This window comes from Lissotriton vulgaris, chromosome 4_1 (assembly GCF_964263255.1).
Source record: "Lissotriton vulgaris chromosome 4_1, aLisVul1.2, whole genome shotgun sequence".
Classification (NCBI taxonomy): Eukaryota; Metazoa; Chordata; class Amphibia; order Caudata; family Salamandridae; genus Lissotriton; species Lissotriton vulgaris.
In genome coordinates, this window is record NC_141691.1 from 124,481,966 (window position 1) to 124,500,973 (window position 19,008).

The 19,008-nt window shown below is 45.5% G+C and overlaps 1 protein-coding gene across 1 annotated transcript in view; it reads right to left on the reverse strand.

Moving 5' to 3' along the window:
* Nucleotides 1-19,008, reverse strand: part of C4_1H8orf48 (chromosome 4_1 C8orf48 homolog) — a 251,073-nt gene that overhangs the window by 183,305 nt on the left and 48,760 nt on the right. Inside the window, exon 2 of the mRNA XM_086918374.1 lies at nucleotides 16,909-17,138. Within this exon, the coding sequence (XP_086774500.1) occupies nucleotides 16,909-17,134 (226 nt within the window). The 5' untranslated portion in view covers nucleotides 17,135-17,138. The remainder of the gene's footprint in view (nucleotides 1-16,908; nucleotides 17,139-19,008) is intronic.

Genomic DNA, 19,008 nt, shown 5'->3' on the forward strand with positions numbered 1-19,008 from the left:
GGTGGTTCCCGATCGAGTGTGCAAAGACATTGAACTATTTAAGCTTATGTTTCGTGTAGAAGTGCTAATTGCTTCCACACACTGACAAAGAAGTTTTTCAAACTGATGTCGGACATACCGCGGGAGATGGAACTAAAAGTAACCGAGATTGTGATGCCAACATGGGCCTGAAATGGATGTATTGAAGAACATCCCTGAATAAACGATAGGAACGTCACGTGTTCAAACAAAGGTTAACAGTGAACGAAGGAGCTCGCTTCCTGGATTTTATGTGAGAACATATTAATAAAGGATTATAAAGAAAGATTTTAAACACATTTGAATGGAGTGTGTGCACTACTTGACTCAGGTCATCTAGAATGTACTATCAATTTGTAAAGGAGTAAACAGTGGGTGCTGATCACTTTTGTTAAAAGAAGATACTAGTCCATCCGAGCCAGGCCTGTTCCAACACACTCTCCGGCAGATGCCCTGATGGAACCCAATGTTGTAAAAAGGGTTAATTGGTATAAATCTGTTTTATTAGTAAAGACCACCCCATTCATGGTGTTCCATTTTAAATTCTGTTTGTGCTTCTCCAGGCCAAGCACTCTTCATGTACACCGTCTACCAGTATGGATGACTTGTGACGCCTATACCTTGTAGTCCTGTCTAATGTAACATTGCCTACAAACCGATTTACAAACTTATGATTCATTGTCTCTGGTGTAAATTGTGAGTGATGTAAAGTGTTAAGACACCCTACACTAGTATGAGTGGCGCTATAAAACAAAAGAAATACATGTGATAGCCAGTGGTTAGGGAGAATTAAGGGGCACTATTAAAGGGTGGTAAGGAGGGAATCCGCGGGGGAGGTGGTCATTGGCGGCGCAAAACAAACATGGTCGCACAAGGCGCCACCAGTGCTAAAGCCGGCCCGCTGAAGAGTGCTGCTTCAGCCCTTGGAAGAGTAGAACTGGCAGCATGTGTGATCGAGGATAAGCAGACAACATCACTGTGAGCCTTACAGATATTCTAAAGAGTAAGAGTATGTTGCGATTGAGGACCTAGAACTCAATATGAAGCGGCCTCTCAGAGCAATATTTATTACCGAACTCGAAATTGAAAGGATTTAGAGGATGTGAACTGTATTTAGGTGTAATATTCGCTCCATTGGGTCAGATCTTGCATATGCTGCACAGAGAGCAGGAGACCTGCAGAGTAGGCACTGCCTCCACCTCTGGGGGCGCGCCTGTACATGCGAAGCTGTGGCTGGTCATTTGGCACTCTATGCATCTTGGTGGACATGTAGGACACTAATTGGGCTCCGGCTATAGATTTAGGATTCTAATTGGGCCGTCTGGGCAGTGACTAGATTACTGGGGCATTAATAAGCATAGCATCTTTTATTTAACATTGTGAGGGCTGTGAAAACTGCCCCCTGCTGGCTGAACTTCTAGCACATCATTGCTGCACCCTGGATCATCTAGCTGCGACTGTAGTTACCACATTGGTTGTAAATGAATAAAGTTGTGCTTATTTTACTAACGGTTTTGTTTTATTAGCTTTGCACACATAGAAGGCTTTTTCCCCTATTCACACGATCAGAATCATCGAGATTCTGCTGAGTAATCACAATCGTAACTATTTCCACACATGCGCCTGTAACTGGCCTACATTTTCATATATGGAAATGTGACAAAGTGCATTCAGATGTGAAAACTTTTTCCAATTGTTTCCACGAGTAAAACTATCTTTCTATCCCCAGAGGAATCGCAGGATCTACATCCACTTAAATGTTTGTATTGTTCCTTCCCCATTCCCACCCGAAAACACATTTGCCCCATCTGATAGCTTAAATAATTCAACAAGCGTTTTCAGGGTGGAAACCTCCCTACAAATTATTGATGCATTTTCACAAACCTCAAAGTTTGTGGATGCTTACCAACTTTTGCTGGTGAACCCACTTCACAAGAGTGAGTGTCTTTATACTTATCGATTAGTAGATTTGTAAATACAGACATTCCACCATATGAATATACAATACGCAAGGCGCCTTGATTCCCACAGTTATAAGCTATATTAGAGGTGGAACAATGGGTTTTTCCATGATGGGAGATGGTGGAAGGGGGTGGGTGGGGACAATAACTAGAAAAAGTAGTGAACACCCATATCATACCCATAGCTGAAAAAATCCATTTTAGTTAAAATAGTCTATATACCCATTTAGTAAATCCATCCCTGCATTCAATGATGGGTTAAACTTTGAAATCCCAAAGCATTTCCAACCTAAAATCGGCTCTTGATCAGGAGTAATAACAATACCTTTGATATCATTGAATATGCTCTGTCCAACTAAAAATCTCACAACCAAATACTGAATGCAATGCAGATTTATATTTAAAACAACATAGTCCACCCTATATCTCCAGTGTTTCTCAGCTCACAACTGAGTCTCATACCAAAATCGTTTTTAGTTATTAGCATTAAACAGAGGCCAGATGTACTAATAATTTTTTGCACATGCAAAACTGGTGGTGTTTAAAAAAGTGCGCTTTGCTAGTGCAAAAACAGAATTGCAATGTACCAAAGGGACAGTTGCGAAAGTAATTGTTGGTCATAATGTCAATATTGGGAGACCTTAGAACTGGAAGAAAAAGAGTGCGTGAAAGGGACACCCCTTTCCTAGACGTTTAAAATGGCATGCAGCAATACTAAGCAATAGTTAAAAAAGTTGCAAACGGTTAATTAGATACCAAACCCTCAAAAGGGAGGTCTCTACTTGCGAAGTGGAAGCTGACCATGAGAAACGGAGCTCGCTTTGTGAATGACAGTTTTAGGCATTGGGGTAGACAGCAGTGGCAGCTGTCGCTTGACATGGGTGGTGGGGATAAAAATGTTTTCAAACATCACTTACCTCGGTCCTCTTCGGCTCTTCAGTCGACACCAGGAGCACGGAGCAGGAAACGCACAGGCTCCCAGATTCCCCTAGCCAATGACAACACTGCATGACAGCAGCATTGTGATTGGACTGAGTGCCGTGGTTCTGTGCTCAGACAGACTGAGCGTGTGCATGTTCTCCACCCAGGCGGTGTAATACAGCCTGGTGGAGAACATGCTGAGTAGGCATGAATGCTGGCCAGTCCAAAACGGCCAGCCAAAACGTCATGCGCACTTAAGAGAATGCCCACCACTCCTCCTCCATCTCCTGGGACAGCCCAGCCCGCACCGCCCCATACCAGCTGAGCCACAAAGGAAAAATAAAATGATAATAACAACGCTTTATTATCATTTTCTTTTTTCAACTGCTCACAAAGCAGTGGGGCGACGCTCTTCTGCCTTAGCGGAGGAGCCGCCGCTGGTGGACAGGCCGTCAAAGGGACCATGGCATCCCCTTCATTGCATGTTTATTTTGCTTTTTGATGCATCCCTCGACAAATTAAATTGGCTGTATTTATTGTTTTTCTGATAAATACTGCTTTTTTGTATTATAATTTTTGTATCCATCTTGTGTCGCATTCTCCCTGAAGTTGTACCTAGCTTGGTTCTGGTCATCATTTTTAAAACGTGGTTACGTTCCAGTATTATCATTTGACAGGTGACAATCTTCTCCCATGCCTGCGAGGGTGGACTCTTTTTTGCGATCCCTTCTCGCTACAGACAGCTCCACCTCTCTGTCGAGAACCAGCACTGAATACAATATTCCACAGAGTCAATCCTTGCTCCATTTTGTATGACTTTTGTGCCAGTCTCAGATGCCATGATCATGTTATGCTTCCCACCCTTTCTGAGTTTGATCTTTTGGTTTTGTAGTCGGTAGATTCTTCTTTTGTCCTGATCGACACAAAACATTCAAACAATTCCTCTTTTAAACAACTCCAGTGTGTTGCCTTTTGTTGCCACCTAGTGGTCACTAGAAAAACTGCAGCAGAAATGTGATAGATTGAGATTGAGACATTGAAGACTACTTTAAACAAGCAATGACCATGCCAATCGGTCACAGTTGGATGTTAAAATAAACGAGACTGATTGGCTTAGTGGAGTAGTGTGGCTCACTGGTTAGAGGCGGCAGACCCGGAAGCAGATAACGGCCCGGGACCAGCGTTTAATTCCCGACGCAACAGGGTCGTGGACCAGGGTCAGCGGACTCGATAATTCTCGCCTCGGTGCCTACTCTAACCAGGGATCACACTCGGCAACTATTGGCATTAGCTTGCCTCATCTCTACAACGGCCCCCCACATTCGCCGGGGATGCCTGGTTTCACCTTGGAGATACCCAGTAGGGACCATCTCACGGGAATAGCCAGGACGGGTTCCCCAGCGGTCTACAGCGCCACGACGCCTCAGGGCAGCAGCGCGCTTTACAAGACACATACATTTACATTTTGCCAATGCTTGTCGTTTTTTCATTGCAGCGCCCATCCCACTGTGGGACAGAGGCTGCACTAATGGCATTTTAGCAAATGTGAATGCAAGTATAAATACCCGATATCTCTTGCAGGCCTCAATCCCTGCTTTCCAAGACAGTCACAAAAATTGCAAATGGAATCCAGCCGCATTACTAGTAATTGTTACTAGTAATGCAGCACAACATGACATTTTTGCACTGGGACATATGAGTGCATCCATAGCAGCACATAGGCAATATCCATGTTAACCATTATGCCACATTTAGCCTAAATCAGTAGCACTACCTTGGAGCTGTTTAGGTAGGGTCAGCTCAATCACAAGGGTATGACCAGAAAAACAATTAGTGATAAATCTGGACAACGTGCCATGAAACCGCTGGACTTCTTGACTTGATTTCAGAATTATAAATGAAGAGGCTTGCATATATTAATGGAGATATTATTTCCACAGTTTCAGATTTCCACAGCGACCACTGCCTTCCTAGGCCGGGCCGCCCCCACGCTCCTCCTGCTGCTGCTGCTGCTGCCAGTTCTGCCGCCTGCCTCCTGCTGTATTTTTTCTCCGCTGCAGACGACCCAGCCGCCGCTGAGCCGCCCGCACTCGTGTTCCCGCTTTCCCGCCGCTGCCTCCCTGCGGCCCGCCCCCCGCCAGCCGATTGGGCACCCCGCTCCTGCCACCCAGCGGACCCTCCCTCCCGGCTCCCTTCTTATGACGCCTCCGCGGGCGCGCCGATTGTGCGCCAAAGGCAAGCCCGTCTGCTCCCGTCCGCACCTGGACCGCGCCCAGCGCCAGAACCCCTGGCCCCCGAGGATGTCAGCCCATCCGCCGGACTTACGACGCTGCAACACTCAACGCCGGCCGAACCCCCGGATGCTACCGAGCCACCCCGAGACGCACCCACGGACCCTTCTGCTGTCGATCCTGCAACTTCTCCTGCACCCGAACCTGCACCGCACCCACCAAGACGATCACCAGCAGCAACCACCTGAAGTGCATCCTGCTCAACACCCGCTCCATCCACAGGCACGCCGTGGAACTCTGGAACCTCCTCGACACCGCATCTCCTGACGTCGCCTTCCTGACAGAAACCTGGATGAACGCCTCCTCAGCGCCCGACATCGCCATCGCCATTCCAGACGGATACAAGATCAGCCGGAAGGAGCGCGTCAACCAGACTGGAGGAGGTATCGCCATCGTCCACAAGAACACCATCCGCATCACGACCTACTCCGACGACACCTTCACGGCGGCCGAACATCTTCACTTCCAGATCCACACCGACCCCAAGACCACCCTCAGAGGCACCCTCATCTACAGACCCCCAGGACCCCGCACACAATTCAGCGAAGACATCGCCGACTTCATCAGCCCGCACGCCCTCCCCTCCGCCGACTACATCCTCCTCGGGGACCTCAACTTCCACCTGGAGAACAACAACGACCGCAACACCACCACCCTGCTGGACAACCTCGCCAACCTCGGACTCAAGCAACTGGTGAACACCCCCACCCACTACGCCGGCCACACGCTTGATCCAGTCTTCTCATCCAGCAAGCACATCACCTTCAGCCACTCCACAGGACTTCCCTGGACCGACCACAGCTGCGTACACTTCAGCTTCAAAAGAACCACGACCCACCACCACCCACAACAGGTTCCCCACAGGAACTGGAGCAAGATCACCGCCGAACAGCTCACCACCTCCCTCAGTCAGAACCCACCCTCCAGCACAACGGACCCCACCGAAGCAGCACGCAACCTCACGAAGTGGCTGACCGACTGCGCCGGCGACCTTGCGCCATTAAAGAGCCCTACCAGCAGACCCAGAAGCAAGAAAGCCTCCTAGTTCACCGACGAACTCAAGGACTCCAAGAAAACTGCCGCACCCTCGAGAAAGCCTGGCTCCTCCACCAGACCACAGACAACATGACCGCCCTCAAACACGCCACCCGCAAACACCACCAGCTCATCCGCACTACTAAGAAGAAATCACTGAAGGAACGACTGGACAACAACGCCCATGACAGCAAGGAACTCTTCAGCATCGTCAAGGATTTCTCGAACCCCAGCACCGGCAACAACGACATCACCCCCTCACAAGACCTCTGCGACTCCCTAGCCTCATTCTTCCACCGCAAGATCGCAGACATCCACAACAGCTTTGGCGCACCTTCGGCGCATCTTCAACGCACCCAACCACCGAATCAACGACCTCCACCACCACCCTCCGCTCCTGGACCACAGTGACCACCGAAGACACAGCCCGCACGATAAACACCATCCACTCCGGATCTCCGACTGACCCCTGCCCCCACCAAGTCTTCAACAAGGCCAACTCCATCATCGCACCCAAACTACGGGACATCATCAACGCCTCCTTCAACACCGCCACCTTCCCGGAGAGCTGGAAGCACGCCGAGCTCAGCGCCCTACTGAAGAAACCAACAGCTGACCCCACCGACCTCAAGAACTTTCGCCCCATCTCGCTCCTCCCCTTCCCTGCCAAAGTCATTGAGAAGACCGTCAACAGACAGCTGGCAGCCTTCCTCGAGACGAACTGATCCCTCGACCCATCGCAGTCTGGCTTTTGAGCCAACCACAGCACAGAGACCGCCCTCATCGCAGCCACCGACGACATCAGAACCCTGCTCGACAACGGGGAAACAGCGGTCCTCATCCTCCTGGACCTCTCCGCAGCGTTCGACACCAACTGCCACCGCACCCTAGTTCAACGCCTCAGCAACATCGGTATCCAAGAGAAGGCACTGGAGTGGATCATCTCATTCCTCACCGGAAGAACTCAGAGAGTCCGCCTCCCCCCGTTTCAATCCGAAGCCACCGAAGTCATCTGCGGCGTCCCGCAAGGATCATCACTCAGCCCCATCCTCTTCAACATCTACATGAAACCTCTTGCAGCCATCGTACGCCAGCACAACCTCAACATCATCTCCTACGCCGACGACACCCAACTAATCCTCTCCCTCACCAGAGACCCCGCCACCGCCAGAACGAACCTACACGAAGGGATGAAAGACGTAGCCGAATGGATGAAGAACAGCCGACTGAAACTGAACTCAGACAAGACGGAAGTCCTCCTCCTGGGACCATCGCCCTCCGCCTGGGACGACTCCTGGTGGCCCCCCGCCCTGGGCGCCACCCCCAAGCCAACAGACCACGCACGCAACCTGGGCTTCATCCTGGACTCCTCCCTCTCGATGACCAGACAAGTCAACGCCGTCTCCTCATCATGCTTCAACACCCTACGTATGCTCCGCAATATCTTCCGATGGATCCCGACCGAAACCAGGAAGACGGTCACCCAAGCACTCGTCACCAGCCGACTGGATTACGGAAACGCCCTCTACGCCGGAACCACAGCCAAGCTACAGAAAAGACTCCAACGCATCCAGAACGCCTCCGCCCGATTCATCCTGAACATCCCCCGACGCAGCCACATCTCCGGCCACCTGAAGGACCTGCACTGGCTCCCCGTCAGCAAGAGGATCACGTTCAGACTCCTCACCCACGCACACAAATCTCTCCACGACCTGGGCCCCAAGTACCTCAACGACCGCCTGACCTTCTACACGCCCACCCGCCAGCTACGATCAACAAGCCTCGCCCTCGCCGCCGTACCACGCATCCGAAGAGCCACCGCTGGTGGCAGATCCTTCTCCTACCTGGCGGCCAAGACATGGAACTCTCTCCCCATCCATCTTCGGCTGACCCAGGACCATCTCGACTTCAGGAGACAACTCAAGACCTGGCTGTTCGAGCAATAGCAGTCCCCATCCCCCAAGCGCCTTGAGACCCTCCCGGGTGAGTAGCGCGCTATACAAGTGTTATGATTGATTGATTGATATTTCATTTTCACACATGTACTAAGTGGGTTGCTATATCAATAATATTTAACCTCTTCTGTGCTCATGACGAGCTGAGCTCGTCATGACACGCGCTCAGCTAATTTCCCCCGCTGTGCTGAGCGTTCTATTAAAATGGGTGTGGTCATGACGAGCTGAGCTCGTCACAAGCACCGTGCCGCTCCGCATGCCCCTCTTCCTCCCCCCCCCCAGCACAGCAGGGGAATCAGCCCAGCGGGGAAGGGGTTAAGGATGAAAATGCAGGTACAAGCTAGGCTCAAAACAAATTCTTTCATGTTTATATGTTCATCGGATCAAATGGTACTTGGCTTATCACCCGTAAGAGTAAATAGGCACTTGGCTGCAGGTTTCAGTGGAAAAAGCTTGAGTTTCTTCCTGAAGTCTGTAAGTGAGGGTGATGTTTGGAGGTGGTGGGTGTTCAAGAGCTTGGCGGTGAGGTGGGTGAAGGAGCGTCCTCCAGAACGGCAGAAGTGTGGAGTCTGTGGGAGGGCAAGGTGTGCGGAGCAGAGATTTCTGGATGGTTCGTGGAAACTCAGGTGGTGGTTTATGTATGCAGGCCCCTGGTCATGGAGGGCTTTGTAGTCAGTAGCTTGAACTGGCATGTCTTCTGAATGGTGAGCCAGTGGATGTCTCTCCAGTGCTAGATGATGTGGGACCTTTTGGGCAGGTTCAGGATGAGTCTGGCAGCTGCGTTCTGTATCGTCTGGAGTCTTCTCGTGAGTTTTCTGGTGGTGCCTGTATAAAGTACGTCACCGTAGTCAAGACAGCTGGTGAGGAGGGCCTGCGTCACTTTTTTTCTGGAGCCAATGTTGAGCCATTTGAAGATTCAGCAGAGCATCCTGACAGTGCGGAAGCGGGCTGAGGAGATGGTGTTGACCCGTCGTTTCATGGAGAGTTCGCTGTACAGGATGATGCGGAGGCTCCGGGAGTGATCTTTCGGTGTGGCAGTGGGTCAGAGATCTGATGGCCACCAGGTGTCGTTCCAGGGAGAGGTGTGGCTGCCTGAAAAATCTGCACTTCGGTTTTGCCGGTGTTGAGTTTCAGGCAGTAGCCCTTCATCCAGGAGGAGAAATCTTTCGCGCAGTTTTAGAAGTTGGACTTCAGAACGGTTTGGTCCAAAGCGAGCAAGAGGATGAGGTGGATGTCGTGAATGTAGGAAATTATATTGATGCTGTGCGCTCTGGCAATGTCTGCTAGCGGGATCATGTAGATGTTGAATGGGGTAGGACTGAGGGATGAACCTTGAGGGACATCGCTCATTGAGCGTTTGGGTTGTGCGGTGAAGGGGGCTGTGGGGGGAAAGGGGTTGACGTATCTTATGGGTGCGCCACCTGAGGAAAGATGCCATCGACCTATGAGGTGTCTTTTTCAATTTCAATCTGGTGTAGTCGTTTGATTAGTGTGAGGTGGTAGACAGTGTCAAAGAATGCAGAGAAGTTGAGGATCAGGACGGCAGATTCTACTCTGCCGATTAGGGTGCGGATGTCATCTGTCACGGCGATCAGGCTCAGTACTGGTTGGCTCTGAATCCTGATGTGGAGTGGTGTAGCAGGTTGTTTCTCTCCAGCTGTTCAGTGAGTTGTAGGTTGATTGCTTTCTCCAGAACTTTGACAGGGAATGGGAGTAGCGAGATGGGGTAGTAGTTTTGGATATTGCTGTGCTCTGGTGAGGGTTTCTTGAGGACGGGGTCTGACCTCCAAGTGTTACCAGGTTTTTGCGAAGGTGGCTGTGTCGAAGGAAGCATAGAGGATGGTGGTGAGCTGGTGGCTGATCTTGTTGCTTCCAAGGTTGAAGAGTCGGTGTGGGCATGGGTCAGAGGGTGCTCCCAAATGGATGGAGTTCATTAGGGCAGTAGTGTTCGGTGTTGTGGAAGTGTGGCCTGCTACAGAGTCGCAGAGTTCCTGTGAGGTGGTGATCGAGTTCTCAATAGCTGATGGGCAGGTGACGATGGTGAAAAGTTTCTTGGTCTGGTTGGCACTGGCCTCGATGAGGTTTCATGTCTCCGAGTTGGTGATGGTAGTTGTTGAGGGCCGACTTGAAGGTGGCTCGATCACGGGGTCACTTCTGCTGGTGCGCCATCTTCTTTCTAGGTGTTTGCATCTGCGTTTCAACGTGCTGATTTCTGGGGTGTACCAGCAGCCTTGTTTGGTGGGTCTGTGCATTTTGGCTAGTTTGGTATGGGCAACTCGGTCGGCGGTCCAGGTGATCCAGCCGTTGAAGTTCTCTAATGTTAGATTCAGGTTGGTAGAGACGTCAGGCTGGGTGATACCGAAGGCATTGCCCATTGTTGCTGAGTGACTTTGTCTCAGCTGTGGAAGGGGGGCTGTGGTGGTTATTTGGCTCTGCGGGGTGGTCCAGTGATAGTGAAGTGGAGGATGGAGTGATCGGACCAGGTTTGTTCTGTCGATTCGCTGCACTTGAAGACAAGGGCCTAGGATGTGTCCTCTTCTGCATGAGGCCAAGGTTGTTCCAAGTCAGTGGATTGGTGTCTGTGGGGTCATCCAGGTGGAAATGGAGGTCTCCCAGGAAGAAGTAGTGATGGGATTTGATGGCGAGTGGTCTGATGAATTCTAGGATGGCGTCACTAGAGCTGGTTTGAGGTCCTGGAGATCTGCATGCAATGGTGCCTTTGATGGTAGCATTCTTGTCAGTGTGGAGTTGGAAGTTGAGGTGGTCCATGATTGGTGTGAGTTAGTCGTCAGTGGTGGTGCAGAGGATTGATTTCTTGTGTAGTATGGCGATACCACCTTCGTGCCGGTTGGTGCGGGCATGATGTGCAAGTGTCTGATCTAGGAAAAGCTGCAACAAAATTAAGCTAACAGGCAAATTCCGTCAACAACTTTACTTATTCAATTTGTGGGCAACTGCTGAAAATGAAGCAGACTCCTTCTTTGTGGCATGTCAAGACATGAACCTGGGAATAAAAACAGCATCTTGCTAGAAGCAGTGGTTGTGACTACATTTTAATTATACGTTCCCTGGTTATATGTGCATAGTGACAACGTGACGTTTTGTGCTTTAATATAAGCATGTATCATATAACTGTTAACTCTTCTCTCTAACCAGCATGAACATTTTGTGGCACCTTCCAGAATTTGATTCAACGCCAGTGCTACCTACATAGTTCTCAATCCGAAGAATAAATTATTGTGAAACCAAAGTGGTTTTTGTAAACAGCAAACTGAAACACGCCTATATGACATAGAAAATGTGGTGAGCAATATACTTCCAATAAAAAAAAATAAGAAACAAGCATTGGCAGAACTAGCAGGTCTGGTGCTGGCTGTCAGTCTTTGGGCTTCGCCAATCCTTTTTTGATTTTTTCGTGGTTTTTGCAAAACTTTGTTGGAGATCTGCAGGGCTCCTGCCAACATACATATATGAAAATAATTGTATGAAAGCAAACTATTTTAGTGGGAAAAAAAACCAACAACAATCCTGGTCATAGTAGGGGCACTGAATAAAACTACTTTCTATGCAGATATGCTCCTTGTGAACAGGCAGTAAAATTAGCCAACAGCAGGAGTGGGCTGGCCCACTCTGTATACTGTAGTGGGCAGGAGAAGTATTTTAATGGTACGACAATAGACCAAAGGCTATAAGGCTGGCTAAGAGCCCATTTATGTAAATATATTACACATATAATATTATCAAAATCTATGGGCCAACACCAGAAACAACAAGCATTGGCATGGCCAATATGTCTCGCCTTTTGGACTTTATAAGTGTTTAGCCTTTCAGCACATTATCCTGGGTGCAAAGCTAATAGGTTTTGGCAACCAGAGAGCTATTGGCGTTGTCTATAAGAATGTGCTTGGGCCTTTCCAGATATGTCAAATTTATATTACACAGCGTTAGCTTCAGCACAAATGGGACAATAATTCAAAGGATATAGCATCATAAATAAGGAGAGAAGCTGGTTCTGGTTGGCAGGGAATTCTAAGTGACATTTCATCGGACATTTCACTGAACAAAGCACATGGATGAATTGTTCTGAATAACAGTAAAATAAGGACAAACAAGGAGGATAAACAAGTACATATGTGGTCTGAAGAAAATACAGAAATAAAGGAGGCTGCGCGGGTTAAGATGTCCCTTCCATAACCAGCAATCTGAACAGGGCTGTGATTCAATGGCCTCTCCCGTAAGCTTTTGGCACTGTGTGAAACTAATATCTTGACAGCAGTCGAGATGGTTATTTTGGAAAAACAAGTGAGCTGGAGAGGGCAAATAATTGGAACACGCTTGGAGTCACTTCGATACGAGACAAGAACGAAGTGAGTCAGTTCATTAATTCCCGTGTTTGCCTTCTTGTCAACAAAATCTGTTCCTATAATCTGCAGTGCACGTGAGTGACCAGGTGAAAGAACCAAGCTAGTGTGCAAGCCTTTTGGAAGGACATTCTATTTGTAGTACAGAGTGATGCAAAATGGTTATTAAATAGTGAAACCTGTTAAAATTGTAAAAATCTTGTAGCACAATAAATTCGCATTGCACAAACGCTCTGACAAAAGCATTAACATTTAAATTACGCGTCACACACTGCCTATACTAGTATGAATTCTTTTTGACCAGTCAGCACTAGTTTCCCCTGAATCCTCTAGCAGTGTATGGGTTTTCAACAATAATAAACTGTTCTAGGCAAAATTTCTGGAGGCGCAAGTCACATCCATGTATTTCTATCTCACGGTGTAGATTAGGTGTGAGCTGACCTGTGCATTTAACCAGTACAAATCGTTCTTTTTTTCTGCCGGGAATAAAGAAGGCGGAATCAAAAAGATGGCACCACATCCAGGAACAGCAGAAACATATGTACAACTACTGAACTGGAATCTCCACATAGGCATTGTGCGGGTTGCCTTTCGTTTTGTAAAATGGCAACGGAGCAAGATAATTCATTTCATTATGAAGCAGCACATTAGAAAGAACTCGGCTGCAGCATTAGGAGACAAGATGGGTGGCACTGCTTTGGATCGCATTATAATCGCGCATTCCAAAGTAGTGCCAACCATCTAAAATCTTGATCAAAATGGGAGAGGTTATGACATAAGGGCTAGATTGGTTTGAGTATCAGCGGGAGGCTAAACATCCTCTGTTTCTGAGTAAATCTCTGTTAATTCTCCATGCTTGTGTCCCCATGAGTAATTGAACTGATACTAATACCTTGGGTTAAAGTTTACACTATGTGAAAAAAAAAAATATCTTTAAAAGCACAAAATTTACAAATACATGAATACAGAAAAGCTTTGCAGATGGGGGGGGGGGAGGGGGGGGAGGGGAGGCGGGGAACAGGCCATGGTAGCGTGCAAAAATAAGCACATTAATTACAAACATGAGAAGACAGGAAAGCCTTTCTGGGAGATGAAGGGCCACTGTAGCATGAAAAAAAAAAAAATTACAAAATGGGAACCTTCCAAAATCATGCGCCGGATTTGGGCTCAGGCTGGAAGCAACAAAAAAATAAGTGTGCCTCAACAAATAAAGAAAAAAGAAAAAATTGCCAAGATGCAGTAGTAGGCTGAGGGGAGGGAGCAAGAGACGAGAAAAGAGGGACGTATACCAAAAATAAATCACATGAAAGCAAACTTTTACAAACGACGCTCTCATTAACAAATAAACTGCGGTGGGTGGACTAAAAGCCCTGAGAGTGAATACAGCATGTCTCGAAGAGACCACACATGCGCTTCTAGGTGAGACCTAAAAAGTCCAAAAACAGTAAAAAAAATTAGGCAACAAAATACCTGGTGAGGGCAGAAAGAAGGATATGCAACATGCAAATCTACAGGACTGAATAGCAAGGTCAGATATATAGAATTCAGATTTCTTTATCCGCATAAGTCATCAGCATCAGCTGCATTTGCAGGGTAAGTATGATAGAGGGGAGTGTCTTAATTTGGTTTGCCATCTACTTCAAGGTGCTTTACAAAGTTATTTAGTCTAGTTGATTTGGTTGTTTGCCCGGAAAAGATGTAATCATTCAGATACTTCAGCTGAACTATGTCTCAGGATCATCTCAAATTCAATTTACAGCTGGTTCAGACAGCGTAGTTGTAGTGTCAGTTTGTCACTATACAGCCAGGTTTATCTACATGAACTTCAGAAGAAATCGTAGAATTTTTAGGATTTGTGATGGACTCAAACACTTTAGTATTCCATCTGCCAGAGGAAAAGATAAGAGATAGTAACTAGAAAATAAAGTGATTATCCCCTTGACAGATTAGAGCAGTAGGTCTGCTGTCAGTCTGTATCCGCTTGATAATCTCAAACTTGTGATTTTAAATGACTCTTCCAAGGTTTACAGTCCGCTATATTGAAAAAGCTTGCTAGCATATGGATGGTACAGAAAACTAAAAGGTGGGAAAAATGCTTGAGTCATGGTTGCAAAATGACTCTTCCAAGGTTTACAGTCCGCCATATTGAAAAAGCTTGCTAGCATATGGATGGTACAGAAAACTAAAAGGTGGGTAAAATGCTTGAGTCATGGTTGCAGAAAATGGAATTCCGGAATGGCAGGACTATTTTTGTATTTAAACCAGAATTTGTCGTAGGAAAAGATGCAACTCAGGTAGATTATGTAGCCAGGAAATATTTTAATTGAAAACGGGTCTCCCGACCCAAAGTCTTTCCCTATACATTGCCTAGAACTTTAGACTGTTTACTTTGTGGGTTCAGGCAAAAAGATCAACAGATTACATTTGGTTAACTGGTACATTGTTATATGTAGTCCAGTAAATAAACTGGCCAGTGGAAAAAGGCCAGGAAAATTAGCAGAACTAGCAAAAGATATTTGTCACGGTTTATATATTGTAAAATGTACCAAAACCAGAATTTCTATTCAAAGTGGTGGGTATTCATTTACCTCAGGGACCAGAAAACTTAGAATTGGTATGGTTGGCTATTCTGATTTTCAAAATGATTCCTCTAATGACCATTGGAAAAAGCGCATGTATCCTGTTGAACTTGGCAGAAAGCACTCATTAGGTGTCCTATAAATCGGACAAAACAGAAACGGCTATTCGTTATTGGCTACACCCTAATCGGGTCGTCTGCTTTCAGAACATCCCCACATTTCTAGTATAACACAACTGGCATGGCACTGCTGAATGTCCCCTATTAAGCAGGTCATGAGAAAATTACTATCTTTCCTGCAGAGCACATATGCAAAAGATGATTGAAGACTTCCAGGAATACTAAAAGCAGGTTTGAGTTAGCCGTCCCAGTACGAAAATATTATACAGACGTGGGAAGTGTGAACTGGTGCATTTGAAAGCCATACAGCACAACAGCAAACTCATGAGCCCTAAAAAGAAACGAGGGAACTTTAGCAAAAGTGACCTGATGAAAACATTGATAACAATATTTTTAGGGTGCGGCTGCAACCACATTAGCTAGCATGCCAGTGCCCTCCTTTTCCTCCACAAGGGAAGGAACATTAAACAAAGAAGAGAGAATACATGCAACTGAAAAGTGGAGATAAGCACCCATTATAGATCATAAGTAAACGTACAAAGGAAAAATAAATCAGATTGTTGCACAGGCTGGTGGACTTGGTGCCTTATTCTTCCCTTCTAGAGCTCTCTTTACTACTAGCCAGAGGCATAACATGAACCCGCTTTTCATGATGTCACTGACATAGGCAACTGAACATTAAATAGTATGATCACAAGAGTATTTGGGCATCAGCGTGAGCGGGCACTAAATCTTGGTGGGGATGCTACTGCATGGCAGGATCACTAGATGAATAAATGCACAAATTAACACAACCACTACCTCAGAGTTCTTGATTGTAGGGACTAAGAAGAAAGAGAATATTCTTCCCTGAGGTGATTTTAACACATCAGTAATTCTCCTGTAACACTTTATTACCATACCATCTCTATCATAGCACTGAAAAAGAAGAATTGGAGAGATAATTAGATCACAGTAAATGTCCTACCAGCCCACATTGGCAGCACAGGTGATGGCCTCTGTTCTCCTGACGCAAGATAGCCCATCAAATTTAGAGATCCCATTCTCTCTGACAGAGGGTTCTATGCCTGTATTAGAGAAGCCGAAACAGTGGCTCCACTGCTGACTTAGTGAAATGCAATCAGGATGCCATTTTGTTTTTGCCCTCCTTGTAATTTCTGACTTTTACACAAACAAGCTCCCAAAATGGGAGATTGTTTTGTTTGAGATTAATTCCAATGTGTTTAGGCTATTCATTTATTTCCCTTCCCTGGAGCGCCATGATTTGCTCAGTGGTCCCAAGCATGGATAGTCCATCTTGTCTAGAAGGGAAAAGTGACCATCACTTTAAACCTTCTAGAAATCACCTTTTCATTTCACATAGCTCTCCGCCTCACAGGGGCAGTAAGGATATACATGCCCCAAAGGGTAATCTCAAGTGCAACTTGCCATACGCACAATCCCCAAAGTACAGCATGCTGCCGCAAACTCAACCTTCTCTTTTCCACGCCTCACAGAAATTCTACAGACTGAAGAACCAAAGACCAAAATCAAGTACCTTCAAGAAAAGTCTTCTACACTTTACTGTTCTGAACACTACTAACTTTTTTGGTTGTAAACGTAGAAGAATTAGAATATTAAAAATGATCATAATAACAAAAGTAGTAAACTATCCAAAAAGTATCATACCTTTAGTGGGGTGTACTTGAGGGATGCTGGAAGATCGTGAATCTGTTTCTTCCGCATAAGTGTATGATTCAAAGGATTCACTCTTGTATGAATGACTAGCGTCACTTTCATTGGTGATGGATTCAAATGTATCATCTGAATAATTTGACTCTGAGCTCCTGGAATTTGGGTCCGTCTTTATCGACTCTACATCAGAATCCACAAAGCGACTTTCCCGGTCAGCCATGACACTGCAAGAAGTGAAAAAAGATATAACTATTCAGCTTTCTTTACTGAATAAATACAACTAGACATGACTCATTTCTCGTCCTCAAATATTAGCCCTTTATGCATTCTATTGCTTGAAAAATAAGCACCATCAAAGGTGCAGTTTCTTTCTCTTGAGATGATAAAAAAAAAGATCATTTCAAACATCCCTTTCTGTGGTGAACTGATGTCTAAATACTTTTTCAGGGAAATAGGTCTTTTCTAATGCCCTAATTTGAAAAGAATGGTTTAATGTAAGTCTTCTAACCATACTAAAAATGTCATGATAGGTGAGGGTATGTCCTCCTGACACCGTAGCATTTATACTCTTGTGAATACTGAGCTGCCGAATGATAGTCTCTATTTTTTTTATTATTTTTTTATTGATTTTATGGCAGAGGAAAATTGCATAATAAAGAATAAAACAAACAAAAGTATTACGTATATTGCCAAATGGCAGTTCATCGATAAATCACAAACAAAAGAGAAAGGTAAACAATGATTTATATCTAACCTAATTATGTCCAATTTGTTATAGGTGACCATCATTTTTGACCAAAAATCTTTTTTTTTACCCTTAAGTTTGTAAACTGCATTTTCTAATCGATAAATACTTAATAATTTGGATTGCCAGTCATGAAACATTGATGGGTGGACTTCTAACCATCGTGAGGTTATACAAAAACGAAATGCAGACATAGCAATAAATATAAAACCTTCTTCATCAATCATCCTTTCTATTGGATCAGTTTGAATTCCAAATATTACCAGATCAGGTGAAAAAAAAATATGGTTGATTCCAAAATAATATTTAAAAATTCTTGCACTTTAGTTACAAATTGGATTAATTTCGGACGGGAAAAAAACATATGGGTTAAGTTGGCAGCCCAAAAACCACAGCGACTACAATTAGTACCCTTCAAAGCTTTCCATTTCAATAATTTCGAAGGTGTATAGTACAGATCGAAAATAGACATACTGCTGGCTCTTAAGTGATCCGTTAAATAGCACTTTACAACCAACCTCTAGAGATCTTGATATATCGATTCTATCGATCCCTAGACTTCTTTGCCATTTATCTGTAAATGTTTCGAGATCATCCAGACATTTGTCTAGCATCATTTGCTACAATACACCAATTCGTTCTTTTTTCTTGATGCTTTCTAACACATCTATTTTATTCATAGAATCGGTGTATAACAAGTTTTTTGACTCCGAAAAACTACGAATCTGAAGGAATTTGAAGAAATCAGCTTGGTTGATGCTATATTTTTTCTGAAGCTCAATAAATGGTACAAATTGATTGTCCCGATACATCGACCCAAGAGAGCAGATCTTAAGGTTATTCCATCTAATCATCACCGAATCGTTAAAATTTTTGGGCAATAGCGGATTCTTCAGAAGGGGTGTATAAAAATTAAGTGTGGACAGAAAATGAAATCTCTTATTAATACCTCTTGTGCTGCAATCATAATTTAAAATTTTGTTTTTTGTAGTAACTTGGTTCTGAAAATCTGACAAGACATTGTCGGGCTTCTGTTCCCAGAAGCATTTCGTAAATTGATGGTGACGTGGCTATGTCTAAACCGAAATCTTGGAGTAATAGGATACCCATTAGTCTTAGAGTGATTGCCCAGTAATATAAACGGAAATTCGGAACCCCCAGACCTCCTCTTAATTTCGGAAGAGTACACCACTTAAGGGACTTCCTAGTTCTCCGGTATCCCCATAAAAACCTAGAGATAATTCGGTCTAATTTGCTAAAAAAAGCCGAAGAAAAAAGGAGGAATAGTACGAAAAACGTAAAGAAATTTGGGAAAAATAATCATTTTGACTACATTAGTACGTCCCCAC